Source organism: Oreochromis niloticus, linkage group LG12 (assembly GCF_001858045.2).
Source record: "Oreochromis niloticus isolate F11D_XX linkage group LG12, O_niloticus_UMD_NMBU, whole genome shotgun sequence".
Taxonomy (NCBI): domain Eukaryota; kingdom Metazoa; phylum Chordata; class Actinopteri; order Cichliformes; family Cichlidae; genus Oreochromis; species Oreochromis niloticus.
The window spans coordinates 37,911,341-37,934,630 of NC_031977.2; the positions used below are offsets into that span (position 1 = coordinate 37,911,341).

At 46.8% G+C, this 23,290-nt stretch overlaps 1 protein-coding gene across 3 annotated transcripts; it reads left to right on the forward strand.

The window, feature by feature from the left end:
* Positions 1–737: 737 nt before the first annotated feature.
* Positions 738–19,958, forward strand: LOC100704289 (far upstream element-binding protein 3). 3 transcript variants are annotated; one of them, XM_019346959.2, is made up of 19 exons: positions 738–895; positions 5,459–5,567; positions 5,923–5,956; positions 6,240–6,286; positions 6,854–6,925; positions 6,993–7,050; positions 7,133–7,295; positions 9,223–9,321; positions 9,966–10,067; positions 10,143–10,245; positions 10,855–10,955; positions 11,047–11,185; positions 13,369–13,529; positions 13,609–13,679; positions 14,610–14,695; positions 14,958–15,026; positions 15,240–15,311; positions 16,565–16,668; positions 16,757–19,958. In XM_019346959.2, exons 1-19 carry the CDS (start codon positions 803–805, stop codon positions 16,763–16,765), a joined length of 1,692 nt encoding a protein of 563 aa, XP_019202504.1. In that variant the 5' UTR covers positions 738–802; the 3' UTR covers positions 16,766–19,958. The 3 variants fall into 3 exon arrangements, with proteins under 3 accessions (XP_019202504.1, XP_019202505.1, XP_013119727.1); XM_019346960.2 differs by having other exon boundaries at positions 5,926–5,956; XM_013264273.3 differs by lacking the exon at positions 14,958–15,026.
* Positions 19,959–23,290: the final 3,332 nt, after the last annotated feature.

Genomic DNA, 23,290 nt, shown 5'->3' on the forward strand with positions numbered 1-23,290 from the left:
CTGCTGCAGCTTAAACTTCACTCCGCTCTCCACCTGTGGAGCTGGCTCTGACACGTGACTCAACGCGGAAGCGGAAACAGAGCAGCGAAGTGGCAACAGCTGAGCAGCCGAGCAGAGATCGTCTATGACGGCGACGCTCCGCTCAGATTTTAAATAGACCGGAAACGGCTACGGAGCACGTGTTCACCGAGAGCAGCAGGAAGTGCAGCGCTGAACAAACACATTAAAAACCGATCAGTGTTATTGATCACTGATAAATATCAGACAACAGTGAGAACTCTTAAAAAACATTTTTATTGACTGAAAACCTTTCACACAAACTCTTTGTGGCCTTTTTTGGGTCATCTGTAGGTTTTCACGGGTCTTTGTGAGTCTCTGAGTTGGTTTGTGATGTTATTTCAGTCAAAGCTCTGATATATGTCCAGTGAGCATTAAGATCAGGATTCTTTATGATGATAAAGGTCTGAATCTTTTTGGTCATGCTGAGCTTCCTTGTTATTGTTGTTTAACGGTTTGTGTTATTTTGTGAGAGCTTGCGCATCATTTGTGTTGATATCTTTGCTAAAGTTGTATTATTTGGTAGAATTGGTTTTAAAACCAGCTTTTTATTGTGTCCATGTAGCCACGCGGGCTTTTCTCGATGCACTTTCAGTAGAGTTTCATCAGTTTCATACGAGCGCAGTGCAGCTCCGGGGTCTAGTTTTTCTCTCGGAGTGACACCTCTCGCCTCTTTCTTCAGCGCAGCTAACAGCGCGAGCTAATCCGGCTAACAGCTAACAGCTAACGGCTTGCTAGTGGCGCTATGATGGCGGAGCTGGTGCAGGGACAGGCCTCGATGAACCAGCCGGGGCTGAAGTCAGAGGGCCTGGCCGATGTTTTGCAGCGCGCCCGGCAGGTAACAACTCCACCCGGGCTCAGCCCACACCCGTCCCGGACCGAATCGGGCCGTTTAGATCGAGCCAAAGCACTTTTATCGGAATTCTCCGTGTTTTGCTGCTGCTACTCGAACTTGTACCACACACACACACACACACACACTCCGCAGCATGCTAACTAGCTGGAAGCAGCTCGGAGTTGGACTTGTGGCCGCTTGTGTAAACTTTTCCGGGGCTGACACGCTCCCGGAGAGAGTTTGGGGGAGTTTGCCGAGCTGTCACCCGGAGGGGAGCGCGCTGGGACCGCGGAGGGAGACGAGGGTGGGGGGAGCGGGACAGAAGTTTGGCCACACGTGTCACTCCGCCAGCGGGCAACCTGTTGGGCTGCGAGGGGCAGAAAGGACGCGGGTCACCGGGGTTACTGCGCCTTCTGCCCCCGTCGAGGGTCTCCCGCAGGCCGGGGGTGTCTGTACCGAGTCCCAGCGGTTAATCGGGGAGCCGGGCCCCCTCCCCCAGGCTGCTGTTTACTGTAAGTTGGTTAGAAAGTAGGCTGGCGTTACGCAACAGCCTGAGAGCCATATACAGGCAGGAGGTGTGTCTGCGCCTATAGACAGACAGGTTCACCCTCCTGTGTCTGCATGCACCTCACTCTGCACTTCTGCCTGCGTGCACCACACCTAAGAGTCAGCCTCAGGTAAACAGACAGGTGAGTGTGCCCTTTAAATTGGCACCCTGACCTCTGACTGCCACCCCAGCCAATCACAGCCTGCTCCCCCAGGACTGACTGAAAAACTCCTCCAGGCACCGGTAACTTTCACCTGAAGCCCTGAGAGCTCGCAAAGTCACGGCGAGTCTGTCTGGCAATAGTTTCCCTGTTAATGGGTCTGTTTTATTGGACCAGAAACAAGCCAGTGCCGCAGGTGTGTTCCTCCAGGTGTCACTGCGGTGACCTCAGGTGTGAGGTGCAAGCAGTCTGCAGGAAGGTGGATCGTTTGTTTTACTTCCTGTTAGTGTGTGTTGTCTCTAAAGCTCCTTTAACTCTCAGCCACACTCATGAATGTGTCATTTTATCAACTGTCACACTGGGTAAAAACATCCGTCACTGCCCGCTAACACCTGGCCTGAGGCGACGCTCGGTGGGCGATGCAGACTAACCAGGCGCAGTCCAACGTGTACAGAGTGCTCGGCGACTTCCTGGCAACCACCAGTTGCCGAGGAAAAATGTTGAGTGATTGCTGCTTGTCATCGGGTAGAGTTGGTCACGAAACGATGCTTTACCAAAAACCTTGGTGCGATTGCTTTGGTTACTAGCACGTTGATTCGATGGACTGTAGTTTACATGGAAGACGCCGACCTGTCTGCAAACTCTCACAAAGCGAAGTGAAACATGCGACACCAACCGGAAATGTGGAACGCTCGCCTTCAAAGTAAAAGCTGTGCTGTTTTTTTTAGTGATAAAGGAGGACTTTTACTTTGAAGGCGAACGTTCTACATTTCCGGTTGGTGTCGCAGTGTATTTGGCGTCTTCCATCAGCCAGCTCGCTGATTTGATGGCGGTTAGAATTTTTTTCTGGGCTGGTCGAAGTTTAGCCCCGCCCTGTCCCTCTGATGATGGTTTACACCAAGTGAACCTCCACTAAAGAAACTGTAACACCTCCAGCAGACGGTCAGGAATCGCACGCTTCACCTCTCATTTACTACGTAGGAAGTGATGTCACAGTGTTACCATACTGAACTGTCTTCTTTTGGAGTGCAAGTGCTGCTGCTGACCAATCAAATCATGCTCTGGAAATGTGTTAGGACAGCGAGCTGGGTTTGAGACACCGGCTTGCTGCAAGTTGGTAACTTGCTGCTGCCAGCACTGGTGATTTTAGCTATGTTGTGCTAACTCACAACGTGTGTGTGTGTCAGATGTGCAACAGATGTGTGAGACATTTAAAACGTGACTGGATTTTGAGGTTTGTGACTTGATGTTTGTGCGGTCAGCGTTTAGCTCGCTCTCGGTTTTTCGGCTGTTGGACTCGTGGCTGCTCTCGTGTTTTCTCTCAATGAGTAAACTTGTTGCTGTCGTCATCCTGAGAGCATTCAGCAAGCTCTTTTGAAAGGTCAGTTGTTGTTAACCAGTTGTCCCCGGTCCTTACGGGTAAGTCACGACAGTCCTTGTTGTCATTAGCAGCTTCTCCTCCTGTTGTTGGAGGCTTCTCCTCCTTTGTGCCGCACTCCAGGTGTGATGGTAACCTTGGTTCTGTTCTTCACACCAGAACCTGCAGCAGGTGAAAAATGGTTCATGAGCAGAACTGGGACCATTTGGAGAATAATGTGGAGCAGAATGAGTGTTTGAGCTCAGGAGAGGCAGTGGGGGAGCCTGTCCTGAGTGTGGAAATCTCACCACTAATGTCAGTAGATTGCAGTTATTTAAGTTCTGTTTTCTTTCTCCTCCAAGTTTAAGGGCAGAATCCTCGCAATGGTGGCTGCTGAAGGACAAACAAATCTAGCTGCTGTTGATCTCTAGTGAGTGTAGGCTGTCAGCCTGCTGTGTGCCTCGACTGTCCAGGTGTGTTTACTCTGGAGGCTATAACACTGTGTGAAAGGAGTCTGATACGAGCTCACTTCTGTCCAATGACACTGATACTAACAAAAAAGTTTTAGTAAGCGCGGTTTCTAGCCTTTTTTTTTGTTTTTGTTTTTTTTTTTTAGCCTCGGGTAGCTTCTGTTAGCTTCTGTTAGCCTCAGTTAGCTTCAGCTAGCCGCTGTTAGCCCTGCTAGCTGCTGTTAGCCTGAGTTAGTGGTTGTTTGCTGCTGTTAGCCTCAGTTAGCTTCAGCTAGCCGCTGTTAGCCCCGCTAGCTGCTGTTAGCCTCAGTTAGCTGCCGTTAGCTTCTATTAGCCCCAGTTAGTTGCCATTAGCTGCTGTTAGCCTCAGTTAGCTGCTCTTACCTGCTGTTAGCCCCCATTAGCTGCTGTTAGCCTCAGTTAGCTGCCGTTAGCTGCTTTTAGCCTCAGTTTTTTTTTTTGTTTTTTTTTTAGGACACTCGAGCCCGACATTAGCTGGCATGATGTTAGCGTAATGTTAGCAGTTGTTGTTTAGCCGGTTAGGTGTCAGTTGACCAGAGATGGGAGGGTCACACGTCTAATCTCCTGACAATAAGTAAGTGCAGCATTATCAAGAGTAAATGAGCACGTTCAGTGTTAGAGCCCTGACCACAGTTCAGGAGATGAGCCTTGAGCTGAGGAGGAAGAGGACGACGCCTCCGTCAGGTGCCGGGTCAGAAACCTTCGTTTAAAGTTTGCACGTTTCAGCTGAGAGAGTTTCAACAGTTTTTCTTTACTAGCTGTCTGCAGCTCACCTGTTACAGGTAATACTGTGAGGCTGTGGAGCACTGTGAACAGGTGTGAGCAGGTGCAGCAGACTGACTCCCCCCACTGGACTATTTTTACTGAGCAGCGGATTTTTCCACAAGTCTTTATCAGGAAAACACTCAAGGTTTCCTCTGTGTGTGTGTGTGTGTGTGTGTGTGTGTGTGTGTGTGAGACATTTTAATGGTGTCTGCGTACCTTCAGTTCGTCCTCTGAAACAAACAGCTTTAGCTCCTCCCCCTAAATGGCAGCTGAAGTCTGGATTTCATTTCCTGGTTCTTTGTGGCCTTCTTTATAGTTTGATGAACATTTTCTGGGTGTTTGTCGTAGAAGAACATCTGATGCAGGACTCTACAAACACCTTGAAGAAGATGATGGAGGCGATGAGGAAGGTTTAGTCTCACAGGTACAGCTGTGACGTTTAAGGCTCACACCTTTAAAACGGCTCCACCAAATCTTTGTTCTTCCACCCAAATGTGGTTAAACTTTAATGAGCTGCAGCTCTGTTAGAAATATCTGAGCCCAGTCAGAGGAGTCGAGCGCGTCTGCAGCCAAGCTGGGCGCCTTATTAGGAAGCCTCCTAGTTTAGGAAGTGAGGGAGGAAGAGGAGTGTGAGGCTGAGCTGTGTCGGCCTCTGGAAACAGGCTGCATATGAAAACATGTCTGCTGTAAAGCAGCGGTGCTGTTGGAATTTCTGCTGACCTGGGACCAGTTTTGGACCTAGTCCTGCTGCATCCTCGATGCATGAAGGAACGTTTCCGCAGGTCCTTCCTCCCCGCAGCTGTCAGACTGTACAATCAGAACTGCTTCCAACAAACATAGAGGTTTACATCTGTGCTGTAACTTGCACCATTTTATCAACCGATTCAGACTATAACCTGGGTTTGCCTCTTATTTAATTTTATTTAATGTAATAACGGTACAGTACTGTTTTTGGTAACCATTCCTTGATGTAAATATGTAAAAATTGTGTATGTTTCTGTTCTGTGTCTTGTGTACTGTTTGTTTGTATATGTGTCCTTCTTGCTGCTGTTACACCCACATTTTTAGGATTATTAATTAAAGGATTATTCTATTCTGGTCCTGGTCCTGACCTGTGGTTTTGGACCTGTGTACTGTAAAAACTTTATCGTTCTAATCCTATTATCACTGTTAGTTTTTGGCCTCCCTCCTGCTGAGCTGCTGTGAACAGATCCAGGTGTTACAGCTGTTTCTGCCATGTTCACAGATGGTCGGCAAGCTGGGCGGAGAAGGGATGTCTCACCTCAACAGCTCCTCAGGAAGTGTCGAGCCCTCGCTGTACTACCCGGGCCAGAAACGACCAGGAGAGGATGGAGGTAAGAGGCTCATACACCCGCGCTCCACCTGTCAGACTGATCAGTGACAGGACGGCCGTGACGTTCGAGCATTCGTCGAGTTCTTATGAAAACACTTTACAGGCCGTCTGTGGATGTAAGAAGGGAAACCTGCTGTAACTCCGGCCCGACTGAAGCTGCAGTGACGTGCTTTTATTTTGTCTAATAAACGACGGCGGGAGAAAGCTCCTTTAAAGCCGGACAGGCGTGTGTCTGTGCTCCGCCCGTGTTCCCCGTGTTTACCGCACACGTGATGCCAGTTTGATTCTCGCTGTTCGCTCTGATGATCGGCGCCGTCGCATCAGCCTGACGTCTAATCTCTGTCTCTGTCTCCCAGTAGGTAACCAGCTAGCAGCCATGGGGCATCAAAGGTACGACCCACAGCTCGTATTGATCACTCTCACAGACACACACACACACACACACACACACACACACACACACACACACACACACACACACTCTCAGTGGTGTGTAATGATGCGTGTGCAGCTTCATATTCTTGTTTGCAAATCAACATGTGTGAGGTCATGGAGGTGGACCAGTGTTATAGATCTGTCCTCCTGCAGTCTGCATCAGCATAATCACTTATTGACATACACACACACACACACAGCCATGCGTGACCAGGATGCCGATGTGTGTGTATTGCAGGGTAATCACAGAGGATTACAAGGTCCCCGACAGGATGGTGGGCTTCAGTGAGTATGACCTCTGACCTTATGCTGGGCTCTTGAACCTTTATCTAGAACATGCGTGAGAACCTGTAGCTGTTCCCCTGTACTGTGGTCTGCAGGATTCCCGGTGTTTGTCTGTAGTCTCATTTGTAGCGACCAATCAAATCTGAGCAGCCTGTGGCTATGTGCAGGTAAACAGTGATGGTATTTGCTTCGAAACCTTTCCCACAGAGACTAAATCCTCTCCTCAGCCAATGGGCTTCCAGTCTGATGGTAACCTGCTGTCTCAGCGTTTTTACTGAACCTTTCCTTTGACTCAGAACTGCGACGGTTCTGGTTTGGCTGGAAGCTTGTCCCATAAGTCAGACATTAATGTCAGAACCAGAATGTGTGTCCGAGGCGCCCTGTCCGGCCTCAGAAGCAGCCTCGGGCAGATCAGCTGAGCCAAGGTCTCATTTTTCTTCACGTTACCTCAGAGGAAGCAGGCTGACGTCAGTGTGTTTGACCTGGAGTCACAGTCCTTTACTTATTGCGTGTACAGAAGCAGCAGGTGGATGTTCCTCTGAATGTGTCTGTCCTCCTCCACCTCAGTTATTGGCAGAGGAGGAGAACAGATCACCAGGATCCAGTTGGAGTCGGGCTGTAAGATCCAGATCGCTCCCGGTGAGTTCAGTGCTCCCTTTGAATTGAACGGCCTGACAACTTACCTAACACGTGCGTGTTTCTGCAGAAGGCGGGGGTCTGATGGAGCGGCCGTGTTCTCTGACGGGGACTCCGGAGAGCATCGAGTGAGTTAGTGAAGGTGGAGCTGTCGGAGCCGCAGGTGAAGCGACGCTCCCGCTAAACTCTGTCACGTCTGGCTGTTTTTAGGCAGGCGAAGCGGCTGCTGGCCCAGATCGTGGACCGCTGCAGAAACGGTCCGGGTTTCCATGGCGATGGAGAGGGCGGGGCCTCGGTGCAGGAAATGCTGATCCCGGCCAGCAAGGTGGGGCTGGTGATTGGCCGAGGAGGAGACACCATCAAACAGCTGCAGGTAGATTCACGCCAGAGGTTCAGATCAACGGGGAGGCTCTCGCTCAAGAGAACAAGAAGCAGATTAGTTTATGAGTCCCAGAGGAAGTGATGTCACTGCGAGAGGTGAAATGTATATGACAGCTGACATCGTTACGCTCACTGTTGGCTCTGCAGACAGCTTCTTTGATCTTACTCGAGTTCTTCTTCTTTCTTTTTTTTCTTAAATTCGTTCAGACTTTGTAGTAACAATGTTTCCAAGTCTTTGAACTTTAGATAAACATGTTTAGTGTTTCTTTTACATAATTATAATAATTTAATGATGCAAATACAATTTTTTTTCTTTGTAGTTATTTTATAGAACAAGTTTTCACTTTCGTAACCCTGCTGAGGAGAGTTATCTGTGCAGGCTGGTGGAGTACATGCGTCATGTTTAGAGCGTTCGTCATGAAATCAGGTGTTTTCCTTTCATAGAACAAATCGTGACGATTAGTGCTGGGCGATATGACAATATATATCGTGTGGACGATAGAAAAGTGTCTATCGTGCCATTTGTCTTCTATCGTTTCTAACCCTAATTTTATAAATTACTACATAAAATATATCATTAACCCTTTACAACCGGTCGGAGCAGGCACGCTCTGTTTTGCGTAACTATTTTTTAACCCTGTAGAACTGGAACCACGTAAGCTAGCGCAATAATTTTTTTTTGCATATGAAACTGTAGGAGTTGTACTTACATCTTATTCCATTAGCTTGCCCGAGGTCACGGTTTCCTTCCACATATAGCTTTGCAAAAATTGCATAAAAAGCACTTCCAGCAACAAAAGCATAATATTCCAGAAGCACGCTTTGCCGATCCGATCGGCTGTTCATAACACTTCCTACGTTGGAATATAAGTCGGCGCGAACTATGCATGTCCGCCATTACCTGTCCGAAACCGGAAGTGATGTCATTTTCGCGGAAAATGTAGTTTTTTAGCTTCAAAGCCTATGTTGGTGTTTTTAAAAGTCATGTTTGACTTTATGCTTTTCTGTATCGTTTCTGGGATGCTTAGAAGTCAAATTACACTGTTGGAAATAGTTTATTTTGATGCACATGCTGTGTTTTTGCAAATTTGCATTTATTTATTTTCATTTTTCCTGTAGTATATAAAAATTAGTGTATCTCAAAAATAAAACTATGAAGACACTCAAAATAAATTTCTCGTGGTTGGAAACTATTTTGTGCAACTTTTTGTATTTACAGTTTTGAGCCTCTTAAATTTCTCTAACTAGAAATATATGTAAAAAACAAAAACGATTTTCAATTTTTTTGTAGTTTATTGCACTTTTTTGCAATTTATGTAGTTACTATGGACTTAATGCATACATATTATTAAAATTTGGGTTATAATGGTTGTATTGATGTATAGCAACTTGAAATGCTCCCACAAATGGCTCCACAGCATGTAAAATGTAAAGATAAGCTCTGGCGGACTTGGTGCTATGGTAGGTCTTAAAGGGTTAAATAGCCTGTGGCAAATATATTAGTGTTGTCTTCTCACTATACATACTCTTAACTTTATGCAAGAGAAAATAAAGTATAAAAAATGATATTTTTCGCAAAGAAACTCCGTCTTGTGGTTTTGCGACATGGTGCTGCTGTACGTGCACCTGGATTTGCGACATGCTTTACGGTAACTCAAAACAAAGACTGCACCCTCTCCACTTGCTGTTTACAGACTGCATACGTTCCAGATGACCACAGGTCAGGTGGTATATCGTGATATATATTGTTATCGTGATATAAAATAATTCATATCGTGATAAATATTTTTTCCATATCGCCCAGCACTAGTGACGATGGTGAAGCAGGAACGTTTGTAGGTCAGGACTGAGGTGCTGATTGAATAACAGGGTTTCAAATAGAAGGAAATGTTAGTGATGTTAACGGCTCTGGTTTTCAGGAGCGAGCTGGAGTGAAGATGATGATGATCCAGGACGGCCCGATGCCAACGGGGGCCGACAAACCCCTGCGCATCTCCGGAGACCCGTACAAAGTGCAGGTAACCCAGGAGTGATCGTTCTGCAGGACGATAACTGTGACGCAGACTGGGGATTTATTATTGAGCATCAGTGAAGCAGGAGCTGTGGACGTTTTCAGCTCGCTGTCAAAGGACGAGCTGAGGACACCTAGAGCCAATCACAGCAGCTGCTTCCTAATGAAATGAGACCATGTGACTATCTGCAGCTTATTAATACAGGAAAACTCACCAGTTACAATCATCTAAAAAACATCCTGATCTGATCTTTTTCACTACAGATTTGTTGCAGAGTGTTTAGTGACTGTACAATATAAAGCGCCTTGAGGCGACTTTTGTTGTGATTTGGCGCTATATAAATAAAATTGAATTGAATTGAATTGAAAGTTTTACTGCTGAATCCACAAAGTTTGAGGACATCCTGTAACAGGATCAGTGAAACCTACGAGCAGATTCAGGGCTCTGATTTGTTGGATCTGTCACGGGTTCCTCTGACGTCCTGGGCTGGTTTGGTTTAGATGATCCTTAAAAGATTTTGGCTTTCAATGAGAAAAGGTTACTGATCGAATTAGAGACTTGAGGTCAAGCAGAAAGTTGGTAAATATTTCGATGCTTTTTAGTTCCATCCTCTGAGACGGGGCCTAATCCCGGGCCGTTTCCTCCTGCAGGCAGCGAGGGAGCTGGTGTTGGAGGTGATCCGGGAGAAGGACGGAGACTTCAGATCGGGACGCAGTGACTTCGGCGCCCGACTGGGAGGAACCAGCCTGGATGTATGACTTAGGCAAACAAGTGTACCTGGGATGGTTGTGTTTGGACGCCGTGCTGATCTCTCCGTCTGTCCTCAGGTTCCCGTTCCCAGGTTTGCTGTCGGCATTGTGATTGGCAGAAATGGAGAAATGATCAAGAAGATCCAGAACGATGCAGGGGTCCGGATCCAGTTTAAAGCAGGTGTGTCATGCTTTGGCTCATTACCCGCTGAATCTTTCTAAATGTGAGCTCTGCAAGTCCGCTTCATTCTGCAGCTCCTATCGTCACATCATCCATGAACACCAGTGAGCCGCTTCCACCATCATGTGGACGCTTCAGCTGCTTCTCTGCACTTTCCTGCTTCATCATCTTCAGTGATGTTATTGTGAACGTCATCCTGGTTTCATCTGTCAGTCATATTTAAAGCTGTTAGTTTGTCCGGCTGCTTTTGGAGGAACAAACGCTCAGATTGACTTGACACACTGCCTTTCTTCTGACTAGCATTAGCTTACTAGCTGACTACTTGATGGCTACCTTAGCAGCTAGCTTGGAACCGTTAGCTTGCTCTTTAACTTTGTCTCCATTTAATCCTCGGAGGCGACGTTTTTCTTTGCAGGTAAGCTAGCTAACATTATCCAGCAGAGAGAGGCTGGTTAGTCTGATTTTGTGTTTACACCAGTTTAACCCACAGTTAAACTGGTCAGTGTGAGTTCATCATTTTATTACAGTGCTTGTTTACACAAGTGAAGAAACAGATAAGCAACAGACTTTCTGTTCACACTGCTGAGGATTTGACCTCTGACCTTTTAGATGATGGCATCAGTCTAGAGCGCGTCGCCATGGTGATGGGTCAGCCAGACCGCTGTCAGCATGCTGTCCACCTCATCAACGAACTCATCCAAACAGCACAGGTAAACACACGCACGTTGGTTTTTCTTTTGAGTGGGGACCTTTGTTCATGTTCTCCTTCATGGGTCCTTTTACATGTTGGTGTTTTCACAGGAACGTGATGGTTTTGGTTCAGCCCTCCGGGGCGGGCGGGTCAGAGGTCGTGGTGATTGGACTATGGGCTCTCCTGGCCCCGTACAGGAAGTGACATACACCATCCCTGCTGACAAATGTGGCTTGGTCATTGGCAAAGGTAGGAAACTGAGTCTGGTTGGTCTGGTTAGAAAACTGAAGGTGAGGAAAACATTCACACTGCTTTACATTAATGCAAAGGGTCAGGGTTCAAACAGGTGCCTGAAAACCTTGAATATGCTTGGATTTTAATGTTGTCTGTTCAAGGTTTGAAACATGCCCATGTGTAAGTCCGAGTAAATCATTTTTCACTATGTGTACGTTACACATGTTAATCATAAAAATTATTATTATTATTTTTGTAGCTAGCAAACTCGTGGGATAGATGATTAAATGCAGTGAGTGTGATGCAGCAGTTGGTTATGGTGATTTATGGAACGTGCTGTGAACTCAGACTGAATATGGTTGTTTTTTCCCTGAACAGAATAAAAATAGAGCTTGTCTCATTTTTAAACACAATCTAAAGATCACAGTAATCTGGTGAAGTTTCACTTTAATCCACGTGAACGAGGCTGAGTTAGCTCATTTCAGCAGAAACTGCTCGACGTGGATTGGATGAGTAACATGATAAGGATCCTGTCACTGTGCGTCTTATTTTAGTGTTTTAGTCCGGAGCATGTGTTTGTGCTGTGAGACACATTTTAACCCCACAGTACCAACAACAGGCAGAGCAGCCTCATTCACTCTATTTAAAAACCTCTTACAGCCCATCAACCACTCAGTGTGTGTGTGTGTGTGTGTGTGTGTGTGTGTGTGTGTGTGTGTGTGTGAGAGAGAGAGAGAGAGAGTTGGAGGTCAAGAGGGTCGAGCAGCAGCCTCCAAATTAAAAGCCACAAAGAAGAAAATGTCAAGTACAGCGTATTTAGACACCATATGGCCTGTTTGCGCACACACACACACAACCCCGCTCAGCTATCTTAGTGAGGACCCTCATTGACATAATGGTTTCCCTAGCCCCTTACCCTAACCCTAACCATTAAAAATGAATGCCTAACCCTTACCCTAAACCTAACCATAACCTAATTGTAACCCTGACACTAAAACCACGTTTTGAGCCTCAAAAATGCCTTTAAATGCCTTCAAAAATGTGAGGACCAGGTTGTGTGTCCTCACAAGTGACTGCTGGTTCTCACAAGTATAGTAGAATGCAGATTTTGGTCCTCACAAAGATAGCTAGACAGGAACACTCTCTTACTTTGCACCACTATAGAGGACCTCATGCTCGTTTCCTCTGATGAATTATTCGTGCTCAGAGTCGATGACTCAGTCAGAGGATGAACGTGAGCTGTAACAGAGAGAAAAGTGAAGATGAACCCCGCTGTTCAAACCTGCTGGTTGTGAGGAGCAGCCAATCAGAGAGGTGAAGGATGAAGTGAGCCCAGTGTCAGATGATGGATTATTAATGCAAAACTGCTCAAACAGAATCCAAGAATGAAACAACTTCAGAGGTGACCTTTAACCTCTAATTGTCAGGGTTATACTCGGGGTCAGACTCAGAGCTGATCAGATCTAACAGGCTCCACTGTGTTCATGGAAATGAGGTTCAGTATGGAGGTTTGCCCCGCCCCTCGCTGAGCCTGCCGGAGATTTCTTCCTGTTCAAAGGGAGTTTTTCCCTCCCACTGTCACCAAAGTGCTCATAGGGGGTCATATGATTGTTGGGGTTCTTTGTATTATTGTAGGCTTCAGACTAACAGCAGCTCTGCCAGCAGGTTAATGTTTCCTGTCCTGCTGGGACCAGCTGTACCTGTGAAGCCCCCCAGGCCCCGCGGCTCATTACACAAATTTAAATTTAATTTAATAATTTTCCCACAATTAAGCAAATCAGATAAAATCCTCGATTTGTTTATAAGTCAGGTTTAAAGTTAAAGTCGAGGTTTTCAACTTATTTAAAGTCACATAGACCGACATGTTCAAGAGCGCTGAGCTAACCCAGCCATCGAGGTCATCCCATGATTCCATGCAGCATCCTGCATCAGGATTTTTCTTTGAGTGTAAACACATTAAAATCCCATCGATGAATGAAGCACGTCTGTTTCTGCACGTCAGCAACGAACAACAGGTTCTACTCTGAGCGTCTGTCGGATGGTTTCCTACCTGAGCTTTGTCTCGTTTTCCCAGCAGTGGCACCGCTGAGGCCTGCTGAATGAATCACAACCTCTGTACAGTCCTGCTGACGCCGGGGCCGCCCCCGGCGCTCATATTGATCAGCTGTGTGAATGACACCTGCTGTTTGTGTGTGCAGGTGGAGAAACCATCAAGAGCATTAACCAGCAGTCTGGAGCTCACGTGGAGCTGCAGAGGAACCCTCCACCCTCCACTGACCCCAACACCCGGGTCTTTACCATCAGAGGCACCGCCCAGCAGATGGACCTGGCTCGCCAGCTAATAGATGACAAGATCGGGGTACGTAAAACGAGCGCACCTCTGTAGAGTTTGAGCTCGAAGAACGAGCGCTGACCTGCGCCTGTGTCTCCTCCCACAGGGTTCGGGTATCATGAGTAACGGAGGGTTCGGCTTCAGCCCCTTCACCCAGGGTCCCGCTGCACACCAGAAGTAAGAGTCTTCAGATCTTAGCGCACGCCGCCGTCACACAGCACATACCTCCATGATCCGCAGGAAGGACGCTGCACCCACGGAGCGAGTCCGGTCCATGAGTGGGCGGGGCTGCTTTGGTGTTCTTCTACAGCAGGGTGGGGAAGTCCAGGCCTCAGGGCCAGAGTCCTGCAGGTTTGAGATGATGATCCATCACAGCTGATTTATAGGACCTCCTCAGGCCTGGACTTCCCCGCCCCTGCTCTGAGTCTGAACATCCTGTTGTAACGATAGCAAGCTGCGCTCTGATTGGCTGACTGTTTGAAGGCATTGCTAACTTCACTGCAGGTAAACGTGGTACCTAAAAGGTAGTTTCAGGTAACCATGGAAACCCTAATGACGTGACATTCTTTAAATGAACAGTTCCACGCTCTGACTCGGGGTGTGTGAGGGCAGAGGCCATGTTTGCTGTGGGCGTGCTCTGTGATGGCGCTGTGTGATAACGGTTCGTGGAGAAGTTCGAGAGCTATGAGCGCGACCCGTTTTCCTGTGGTCTTGATGAAAACCTTCATGGTCCACACACGCGTGATGTTTCCGCCTCCAGCACGACCACGGCAGCGCCGTAGGCCCGTGTGAGCTCCCGAGTGAGTCTGAGGCAGCTGTGGGCGTGGCTGTGGGCGCTCCGCCACGTCAGCTGATTCATTAACCGTCCTCTGGATTCTGTCGCGTTCCTTTGTCTAACGGCCTCGTGCTGAGACGCACGAGGCTGAGACGATGGTGTGTCAGTGCTGATGATGATGGACGCGCGTGTGTGTGTGTGTGTGCGCGTGTGTGTGTGTGCGTGTGTGTGCGTGCGTGTGTGTGCGTGTGTGTGTGTGTGTGCGTGTGTGTGTGTGTGTGTGTGTGTCCTTAATTCAGCCAGCTGTGTGTTAAACACATGTTTTTATGCAGCTGTGGGAGTGGGCAGACCTTCCTGACCGGTGTCTGGGGAAACACCTACCAGACCAGCTGGCAGAACCCAGGACAGCAAGACCCAGGTAACACACAGGGACACACACACACAGGGACACACACACACACACACACACAGGGACACACACACACACACACAGGGACACACACACACACACACACACACACACACAGACAGGGACACACACACACACACACGCACACACACAGGGGCACACACACTGCCTTTGTTTAGTCTAGAAGCTAAGACTCTGTGTGTGTGTGTGTGTGTGTGTGTGTGTGTGTCCCTGTGTGTGTGTGTGTGTGTGTGTGTGTGTGTGTGTGTAGGTCACAGTATGGCTCAGACAGGACAGATGGACTACTCTAAAGCATGGGAGCAGTACTATAAGAAGTTAGGCAAGTCAACACACACACAGAGCTGTGACAGACACATGTTTCATATATGAATGTGTAATGTTTATGTATCTGAGCTCAAAGCAGTGACATTGGCTGTGTTTGTGTGTGTGTGTGTGCACGTGTGTTTGTGTGTGTGTGTGTGTGTGCACGTGTGTTTGTGTGTGTGTGTGTGTGTGTGTGTGTGTGTGCACGTGTGTTTGTGTGTGTGTCCAGGTCAGCAGAACCAGCCTCAGAGCTTGATGACAGACTACAGTAAGGCCTGGGAGGACTACTACAAGAAACAGAGTAAGATGTGTGTCGCTGAGTATGTGAAGCTCAGTGTTGGGAAGGTTACTTTTAAAATGTATTCCACTACAGATTACATGCCCCAAAATGTATTTTGTAACGTATTCTGAATACTTTGGATTACTTAATATATTATCATGTTTTTTTTTACTATTGCTGTGTGATTTATTACTATTACTGAAGGTTACTCGCCATACCAACACCAACTAGATGTTTAAATCTTAATATAAATGAGTAACAGTAGGTGGACATTAGGTAAAGCTGCACTTTATGCAGCGATCTCGTATAGAAAACTATTCCGCACGTATATAAAACAGGTCCGAGCTCCGAACCGTAGTAAAGGGACCTCTGGCTAATACGTCGGGCTCATGTCGGGCTCGTAGCCGAAAACTAGCTTTACTTTGTTGTCTGGGTCAACTTTGCTAGCGAGAGACAGAGAGAGGCGTTGAAAGGCTGCTCCAACGGAACTTATTTTTTCCGGAGGAAAACACGAACACAGTGTACAGTCGAGTCTTAATAGCTTACTTACAACTGGGCTACACTGCCCATCAGGCTACATTCTTTAGGGCTGTGCCTGTAACACTCAGCCTATTGCCTTCATATTAAATCATTTTTTGAATAATAATTTTTACAAATGGTTCTTCAGGTCATTATGCGGGCCGCAAGTAAAGGTGACATGGGCCGTGAGACTGAGACGCAGGCATTAGAGCCTCTTAATGCGTGTTTTGTATCACCTTTTTAAACAGTAACTGTAACAGAATACAGTTACTCATATTTTGTCTTTTAAATACGTAACAGCTGTACATGTACTCTGTTACTCCCCAACACCTGCTGAAGCTTCAGGCTGTTCCTCGAGCTCAGAAAGGAAAGTCACTTCTCTGCGTTTCTCTCTGAGCGGCTGTCAGGTGTGCGTTACAAGCTTGAGCTAAAACACAAAGGTAGGCGTGCACAGGTGTGTGCGGGGCAGCAGGCAGCTGACAGCCAGGTCCTGTTTTTACCTGAGCTGCTCCTGCTCAGTAACATTTGTAGTGTGAAGGTCAAGTTTGGCCTCATTACATTTAAGAACAGCTGATTTGGGCGATGAACAACATCACACTACGTTAAAGTGAAAGAGTTTTAGAAAGCTCCGCCCTCTTGTCCACATGAGGGCGTCTCTGGCAGCTGACACACCAATGCCGAGGCAAGAGGTGGACAGGTGGGCTCGAGAGGCTTTGAAGTAATGTGTGCGTGTGTGTGTGCGTGTGTGTGCGCAGCTCAGTCGTCTCAGCAGAGTTCGGTGCCAGACTACACTGCAGCATTAGCAGAATACTACAGACAGCAGCAGCAGCCCTACCTGTGGAACCCCGCCCAGATACAGGTAACACAGGCAGCTTCTGCTTCACAGCGCTCTCCGCCTCCCATTTATCACGGCGGCTAAATGTCACTGTCACTTCCTGTCTCCTCAGGATCACTAGAGGCTCCTCCCTCACCGGCGAAGGCCTCGGATGGTCGTCGATGGCGTCCGAATCGGGGTTTCCTAGCAACGCTCTGCCGCTTCCTCCTCCTTTTGTAGAGAAAAACTAAGGATTAACTGAAAAATCACGAACTCTTTCTTTCTGTTTTTTAACCTTACAAAGTCGATATTTTGTCAGGCAGATGTTTTTGGACTAGCCTCCGGTCTCCCCGCGGTGTAGACCTGGTTTTTCTTTGTTTTTATTTTTTATCAAACTTGAATTTCAAGATGTATCCGTGTGGCTTTGAACAAAACGAAATCCAGTATAATCTATATTTTGTCTAGTTTTATTTTCCAATAAGAAAACGGTAATAGGCTTAGCAGTCTTGAGTATGAAAATCAGATATTAATATTATTATTATCATTTTGGTTATGATAATGTTTTAAAGCATGCGTCAGGCTGTGTGTTGACTCAGTTTGTTTTTTATTTTGGCATCAAACCGTTTTAATGACATCGGATGGAAATGTAAAGTTTTTGTACTAAATCTGCTCGCTGGGTCTGTTTCTCCTAATTTTACCTGTTCAGTCGCCAACTTGGAGGTGCAATGATGCATTATTGTTTTCTTTTGGTTTGACCATAGCTCTTATTCTTGTATCTTTATAGTGATTTCTTTAGGTTTTTATGATGTAACGATGAATAAATAGCGATTTGTATTGCGTTGTCTAAAGCCAGATCTCTCTGTGGTCTAACGCTTTGTATTCTCACACGATTTAACCTCCAGTCACCGCCACGTTTTCCCGCCTCCGCTTTTATGACCGAGACTGTGGAGATGACCGTTTTCTTTGAGTGAACTTTATTATTGTTGTTGTTGGTCTGCATTTCTATTTTCTGATTTGTTTTTAGAGGCAATTTCAGGAGCTGATCAATGAAGTTATCGATTCCGTGTTAGCTAAACAAACGTGTGTGTTACCTCAGCGTGTGAATGTTTCTGTTAGCTGTGCTTCGTTAGCTAAGTGGTGCCTGTTAGCTGAATGTAAGTAAATGGAAATGCTGTCCAAGCGCTACGTTAGCTGCTGCGGGGTTGTTGTTTTGTTTTTTGTCTATGCGCGCATTACAGAGGCTAGCTGAATGAGTGTGCTAACTGAACAAGATGCTTGTCTGTTGTGTGTTAACCAGGTGTCGGGTAGGTCTACAAAACCACTTTCCCAAAATTGTTCCCAAGCTCATTTATGCCCAAGGTCCCGTGTTCCCAAAGTTGCTTCCCAGTTTCCAGGTTCCTAAGTTCTCAGGCGTTTTTGTTCCAAGGTTATATGTTCCCATTTTTGTTCCCTTGGTGCTTTATGGTTAAGCTAACCTCTAAGCCTCGTTTCCATCGCAGGAAGCGCTAAGCTTATTTCAAGTTCCCTGACATGTCGGGCAGTCTAACTAAAAGCCATACAGGGAACAGAAAATCCCTTTCACAGGTTCCAGCAGTCGTCACGTTGTGTGGCTAATGACTAACATTACGTATAGCTGTGGGGAACGTAGCAGGAGTGACTGTTTGGGAACTTGGTGTTACTCTGCGCTCGTGACGTGTTGCACAGACTGTAAATAACGACCAATAACATGTAACCTGTATAACCAGTATATTACAAAAGTAGAGCTGTACAGTATAATGTCTGAACGTGGAAGCATGAGCTCTGACACTGTTAATGCTAAATGGTGTGACCTGATGTGTTAGCAAAAGGCCAAAAACAGCGTTTCTAGGCTGAATATCCATCTGTCTCATTCAACTGCATGACTAGCATGAACGAATGACTCGGTGAATACGACTTTAATGTCCGTTAGCCAAACAAACTAGCCGGCTGCTGTACATTAGCTGTATGTTCTGTTTATATTAGGGCTGGTTTACACTTCAAAATAAATGTACAATTGTTTTGTTGCTGTTTTATACTTGCACAGATTGTAAATGTGTTTTTTTTTTTGTTTGTTTGTTTGTTTTTCACACGCAGCCGGACTTTGAATCTACTGATTAGTTTCTTTAGCGTTAGCATGCAGTTAGCAATAAAATTGTTTTGTGCATAAATTCACATTCATTGATACTTTTAAAAACGTGCTCATCTGTACATGTGCTACACTTAGCGTTAGCACATCACTTTTGCCTCCTAGCAAAACCTTGTTAGTTGAACATTATCAGCTAAGCAAGTGGTAAGAATTTAATCCGTGTGTTAGCTGAATGTTTAGCTAAACTTTGAGTGCGTGTTAGCGTATGTATGCTAGCGCCGTGTGCCGTTATAAGTTTTGTTTGTTAGCTGAGCGTTTAATGAAACTGTGCGCTTTGGCTCAGATTTGTGCGTCGGCTCGGCGCTGTGTGCGTGTTGGCAGAGCAGTTCTCTGAACGTTGTGCGTGTCGGACCACAGAGAGGTTTGTCTTGTCGAGGGAGATCTGGTTGTTGTTGAATCAGTGCTTCTGCTTCGTGTATGTGTGATGATGATGATGCTGAAGATGATAATAATGACGATAATAATGAGTTCTCCTGTTCAGGGGTCTATTTAAATCTGTTATGAATATTCATTTTGTCGATGTGATGATATGGTTTGTGTAAATTTCCACTCTGGCGGGTGCTCTCCAGTTAAAATGTACTTTGTTAAAGATGATATTGTTTAATTCACGTGTCGTGTCTAACCGAAGCTGAATATGTGTTATATTCTCAAGACTGCTAGGCTAACTGTCTCTCTCTCCTCTCCTCGCCTGTTCCCGTCTGGACGCCGCCACCTTCAACACGCCTGTAATTGGACCAGACGAGCTGAGTGTTGTCATCGCAGGCGTGTTGAAGTCCCGCAGCTCGTTGTTGTGGCCGCTCCGAGGCGTGGGGAGCTATAGTGAAGGGGTAAAACCCCCGGAGTTGTTAACGGCGGAGCGGACACCAGCCTGGTGTCCGGTTCTCGCAACGTCTCAGGATCTGAACCGGACACGACGCTCGCTCCGCTCTGGCCTAGAACTTCCCAGTCCCGATCCCGGTCCTGAAGGGGGGACGGGGAGCTTTTGGTTTTATGGTTTCTGTTGTTTTTCTAATGGACAGACGTCCTAACTGTAACCTGCAGATTTTTCTATTAGATTCTATTGACAGATAGAGTTGTGTATGAACCCGAGCCACGAGACTGTCGGTGGCCGAGGTCGAGGACAATGATGATGATTAACATGAGGGTTAATAAACGGGCTCATTCTTTCTGACTCTGTGTCTCTGTCTTTGTGACCTGCGTTCACATCAAACAGCCGGCTGCTGAGAGCTGCAGCTACGTGACAAACCTGTTCATCTCCTCTCATGAAGTCTCCTTTGTTCCATCTCTACATAAACCCGCTCAGCAGTGACATTTGACGAGCTTCCCTTTATTGAGTTCTGACACTTCTGATGCAAACCCAGTGCTTTAGTTCTGGAGCAGGTCTGAAACAGAAACCGCCCCGTCACAGTTTGTGTTTGGTGTTATTTTAGGTTCAGCCTCTTCAGATGGGGTCGACGTGGACGAGCTGCGGTCTCAGAGCTGCATGGTGGACTGCGTGGACGGCCGCTGCTCCAGAAAAGTCCTGCCCAGATGTCCTCAAAAGCTTCCAAACCATGCAAACTTTCGAAGTTCTTAAATGTCTTTTTCCAAGTGTCGTGACTCTAAAGTTGTTTGCAGATCTTTGTTTTTAATGTTTCTGAAGTCGCGGTTACAGTTACGCTAACCGTCACGGTGTAGGAAGCATTGAGCTAAGACCTTTGGTGATCCAATCATTTCATCAGTTCCCTTAAATGTGGATCCAACTCAAACAGCAGTGCTGAGAGAGACTTATTGACTGGTTCCCACAGCAGCCTGTAAACAAGCAGCAAACCATCCAAAAAACTTGTTTCTGTTCATCTGGACGTTTTCTTCAGTCTCAGCTGACTGCAGGGTTCAGCCTTACAAACAGAACATCTGCACAATGACTGAAACATGCAGCACTGATGAACAATGCTGCAGCTGCTCCCCAGCTCTGTGTGAATGGTTCTCATGGACATTGATCAGTGGTCATAAGAATTTGCATATTAATGATGATAAACTGACCTCCCAGCACATTGTTAGTCAGAGCTGCTGGTGTCAGTCATTGTGCAAATGTCCTGTTTATAAGGTTGAAACCTGCAGTCAGCTGACACTGAAGGAGTCACCTGCTGATGATGAAACGATTCTCCCACTGAAAACATCCAGATGAACAGAATCAACCTTTGGGATTTCCTTACCTGGTTGACTGAGCGTGCATCAACACAACCAAACTCATCGTTTCCATAGAAACAGCTTCCTCTGACCCACGCTAGGCTGAACTCTGAACGACACCACGTTTGCCATATCTGAGCCATAAATGCCAAACGTGGCACCGATGTGTCTGCTATCAGGAAACTGATTTAAGGTTTACTCTTACTGACCTTAAAACTTGTTCCTGTGCTGGAATCATCCAATCAGAATTGCCCCGAGTCTTCACATTTGAAAGTGAGAACCGTTGTGGAGCCAGTTCAGAGAATATAAAGCGCTCCCTCTGTGGTCTGTGCCTCAGCCAACCGCACCAGGTTTTCACAGGTTCTTCCAAATCTTTCAGGTGGATTTTAAACTTCAAGTTAAAGCATGTTTGTCACAGAGGTGTACCTTCAGAACCTGCAACATTTAAAGTTTCAGCCGGATGTTTGTGAAGACCCGGGAAGATTCTTGAAGCCATCTGAGGAAAGCTGGGACATCTTGGGTCAAAGCTGCAGCTCCGACTTCAGACATTTTTCTGTTCATCTGTTAGATTCTGAATTAACATTAGTTGGTGTGGAGTTGGTCCTCAAAAATACACAGCAGCTCCTCTGACATGAAAAGTGGGAGTTATCATTTATTCATGTTCCCGGAGCGCAGACAGATGGTCTGAGTGACGGCCTGATGTCATCCATCATTAGGGCATTACTGTAATCACACGCCTGCAGATCTCCGGGGATCAATAACGGCGATCCATCAGGTCTGCAGCTCGAGGCGCCGGGCACCTGAGCAGAGTTAAAGCCCCGCCCCAACACGGCCTCCTACAGGAGCAACAAGTTTCAGAGATGGCGTCTGTTTCACGATGACCGTGACGAGACGGTGTTATTTTTGTAAACCTGAAGCTGACCGACAGGCGTTTGTTCCCACTGCGCTGAACAGAGTGAGAAATGTTTAAAGTGATGAAGATGGAGGGAAAGGAAGTGAGAGCTCTGTTATTACTGCCAGTGTAGGTGTACTCGTATATCTGCCTTTGTGGGGACCGTGGTGTCATTAGCGTCCTCAGGGGACCCTGCAGTCACTGAGTGCAGCACTTCAGTAATTATTCAGTATGAAACTGGCAGCTATCAATTCTCTGTTAACTTATTGAAGAATGAGGACGTTTCCTTATCGCTTGATGATTTTATGGAAGGTTTTTGTCCCGTCCTCAGACACCTGCACAGGGCCGACTAAGTATTTGAACATGTTTCGCGCTCACGGTAGAATCCAGCTCAGGGTCGGCGCCACAGTCCTGATGTCGCATTATATCGCTGCGGGTCCTTACAGAGACAGCTGGACCGGTGTGAGTGTGTGCTGCGGTGCAGAGGAGAGTGTCGGCGGTCGTAAAGTACAGGAAGCAGCTCGGTAAGTACAGATGAACCCTGAGTCTGTGGCGGGCCTGATTAAACATTAAAGTAATGGTGATCTGGATTCAGTCCAAACCTTTTCCCCGAAGCTCGGAGACCAGCAGGGCAATAATCTGTCTGTCAGCCTCGCTGCAGGGGGCAGAAGTATGTGGACGCGTGACTCAGTGTTCATTAATGCGCTGCTCTAAAAGCCTGCACTCGTGTGGTTTCAGTCCTGCGGTCGATGTTTGTCCCGCTGATATGACAGAACATTACAATGAATATTAACCCTTCCTAAGGCAAAGAGCCGAGGTTACAGAGCAGCGTGACGCCTCGTTCATCATCCAGGCTTTGTTTGCTCCGGAGGACAGTCCAGACCACAAGTTTGTGGACGCTCCTGCAGTTGCTGCTTCATCTTTTGAGTTTGAAATGAAGGAAAAAGCTTTGATGTGAGCAGGTGAACATCCTTCCAAAGGAAGCATGACTTGTCTTTAACACGTACCTCCATGTCTGTACCCCCCCACCCCTCCCTGCACACACATCAGCCCAAACAGCTGGATGACAGACTGACATTTACTGTCGTTGGCACCAAAGTTAAACTGTAACTTCAGTGATGATAACATAGAATAATAATAATAATGAGAACATACATATGAGTGATGTCACAGACTGGATACACAGTGAGCGATGTCATTGTCCTCTGTTACTGAACAGCTGCAGACCAGATGTGCACCTGATGTGAGTGACGTCACACAGATGCTCACCTGGTTGTTCCACAGCGTGTCCGCAGCACTCGGAGGCGTTGTTCTGCACTGCACTGAACCTCGGTCAGACATGTGTCGGCATTCAAGGCTCTGCTCTAAAATGGTTTGCCTCTTACTTAGAGAGCAGAACATATTCTGTGATGCTGGTTAACAAATACTCTTCCCCAGCTAGA

Bases quoted from the DNA above. Each gene is read 5' to 3' on its own strand.
- LOC100704289 (XM_019346959.2), top strand. From the start codon at position 803: ATGATGGCGGAGCTGGTGCAGGGACAGGCCTCGATGAACCAGCCGGGG. The intron at 6,287-6,853 runs GTGAGTATGACC...CCTCCACCTCAG, and splicing joins CGACAGGATGGTGGGCTTCA to TTATTGGCAGAGGAGGAGAA. The intron at 13,680-14,609 runs GTAAGAGTCTTC...GTTTTTATGCAG, and splicing joins GGTCCCGCTGCACACCAGAA to CTGTGGGAGTGGGCAGACCT.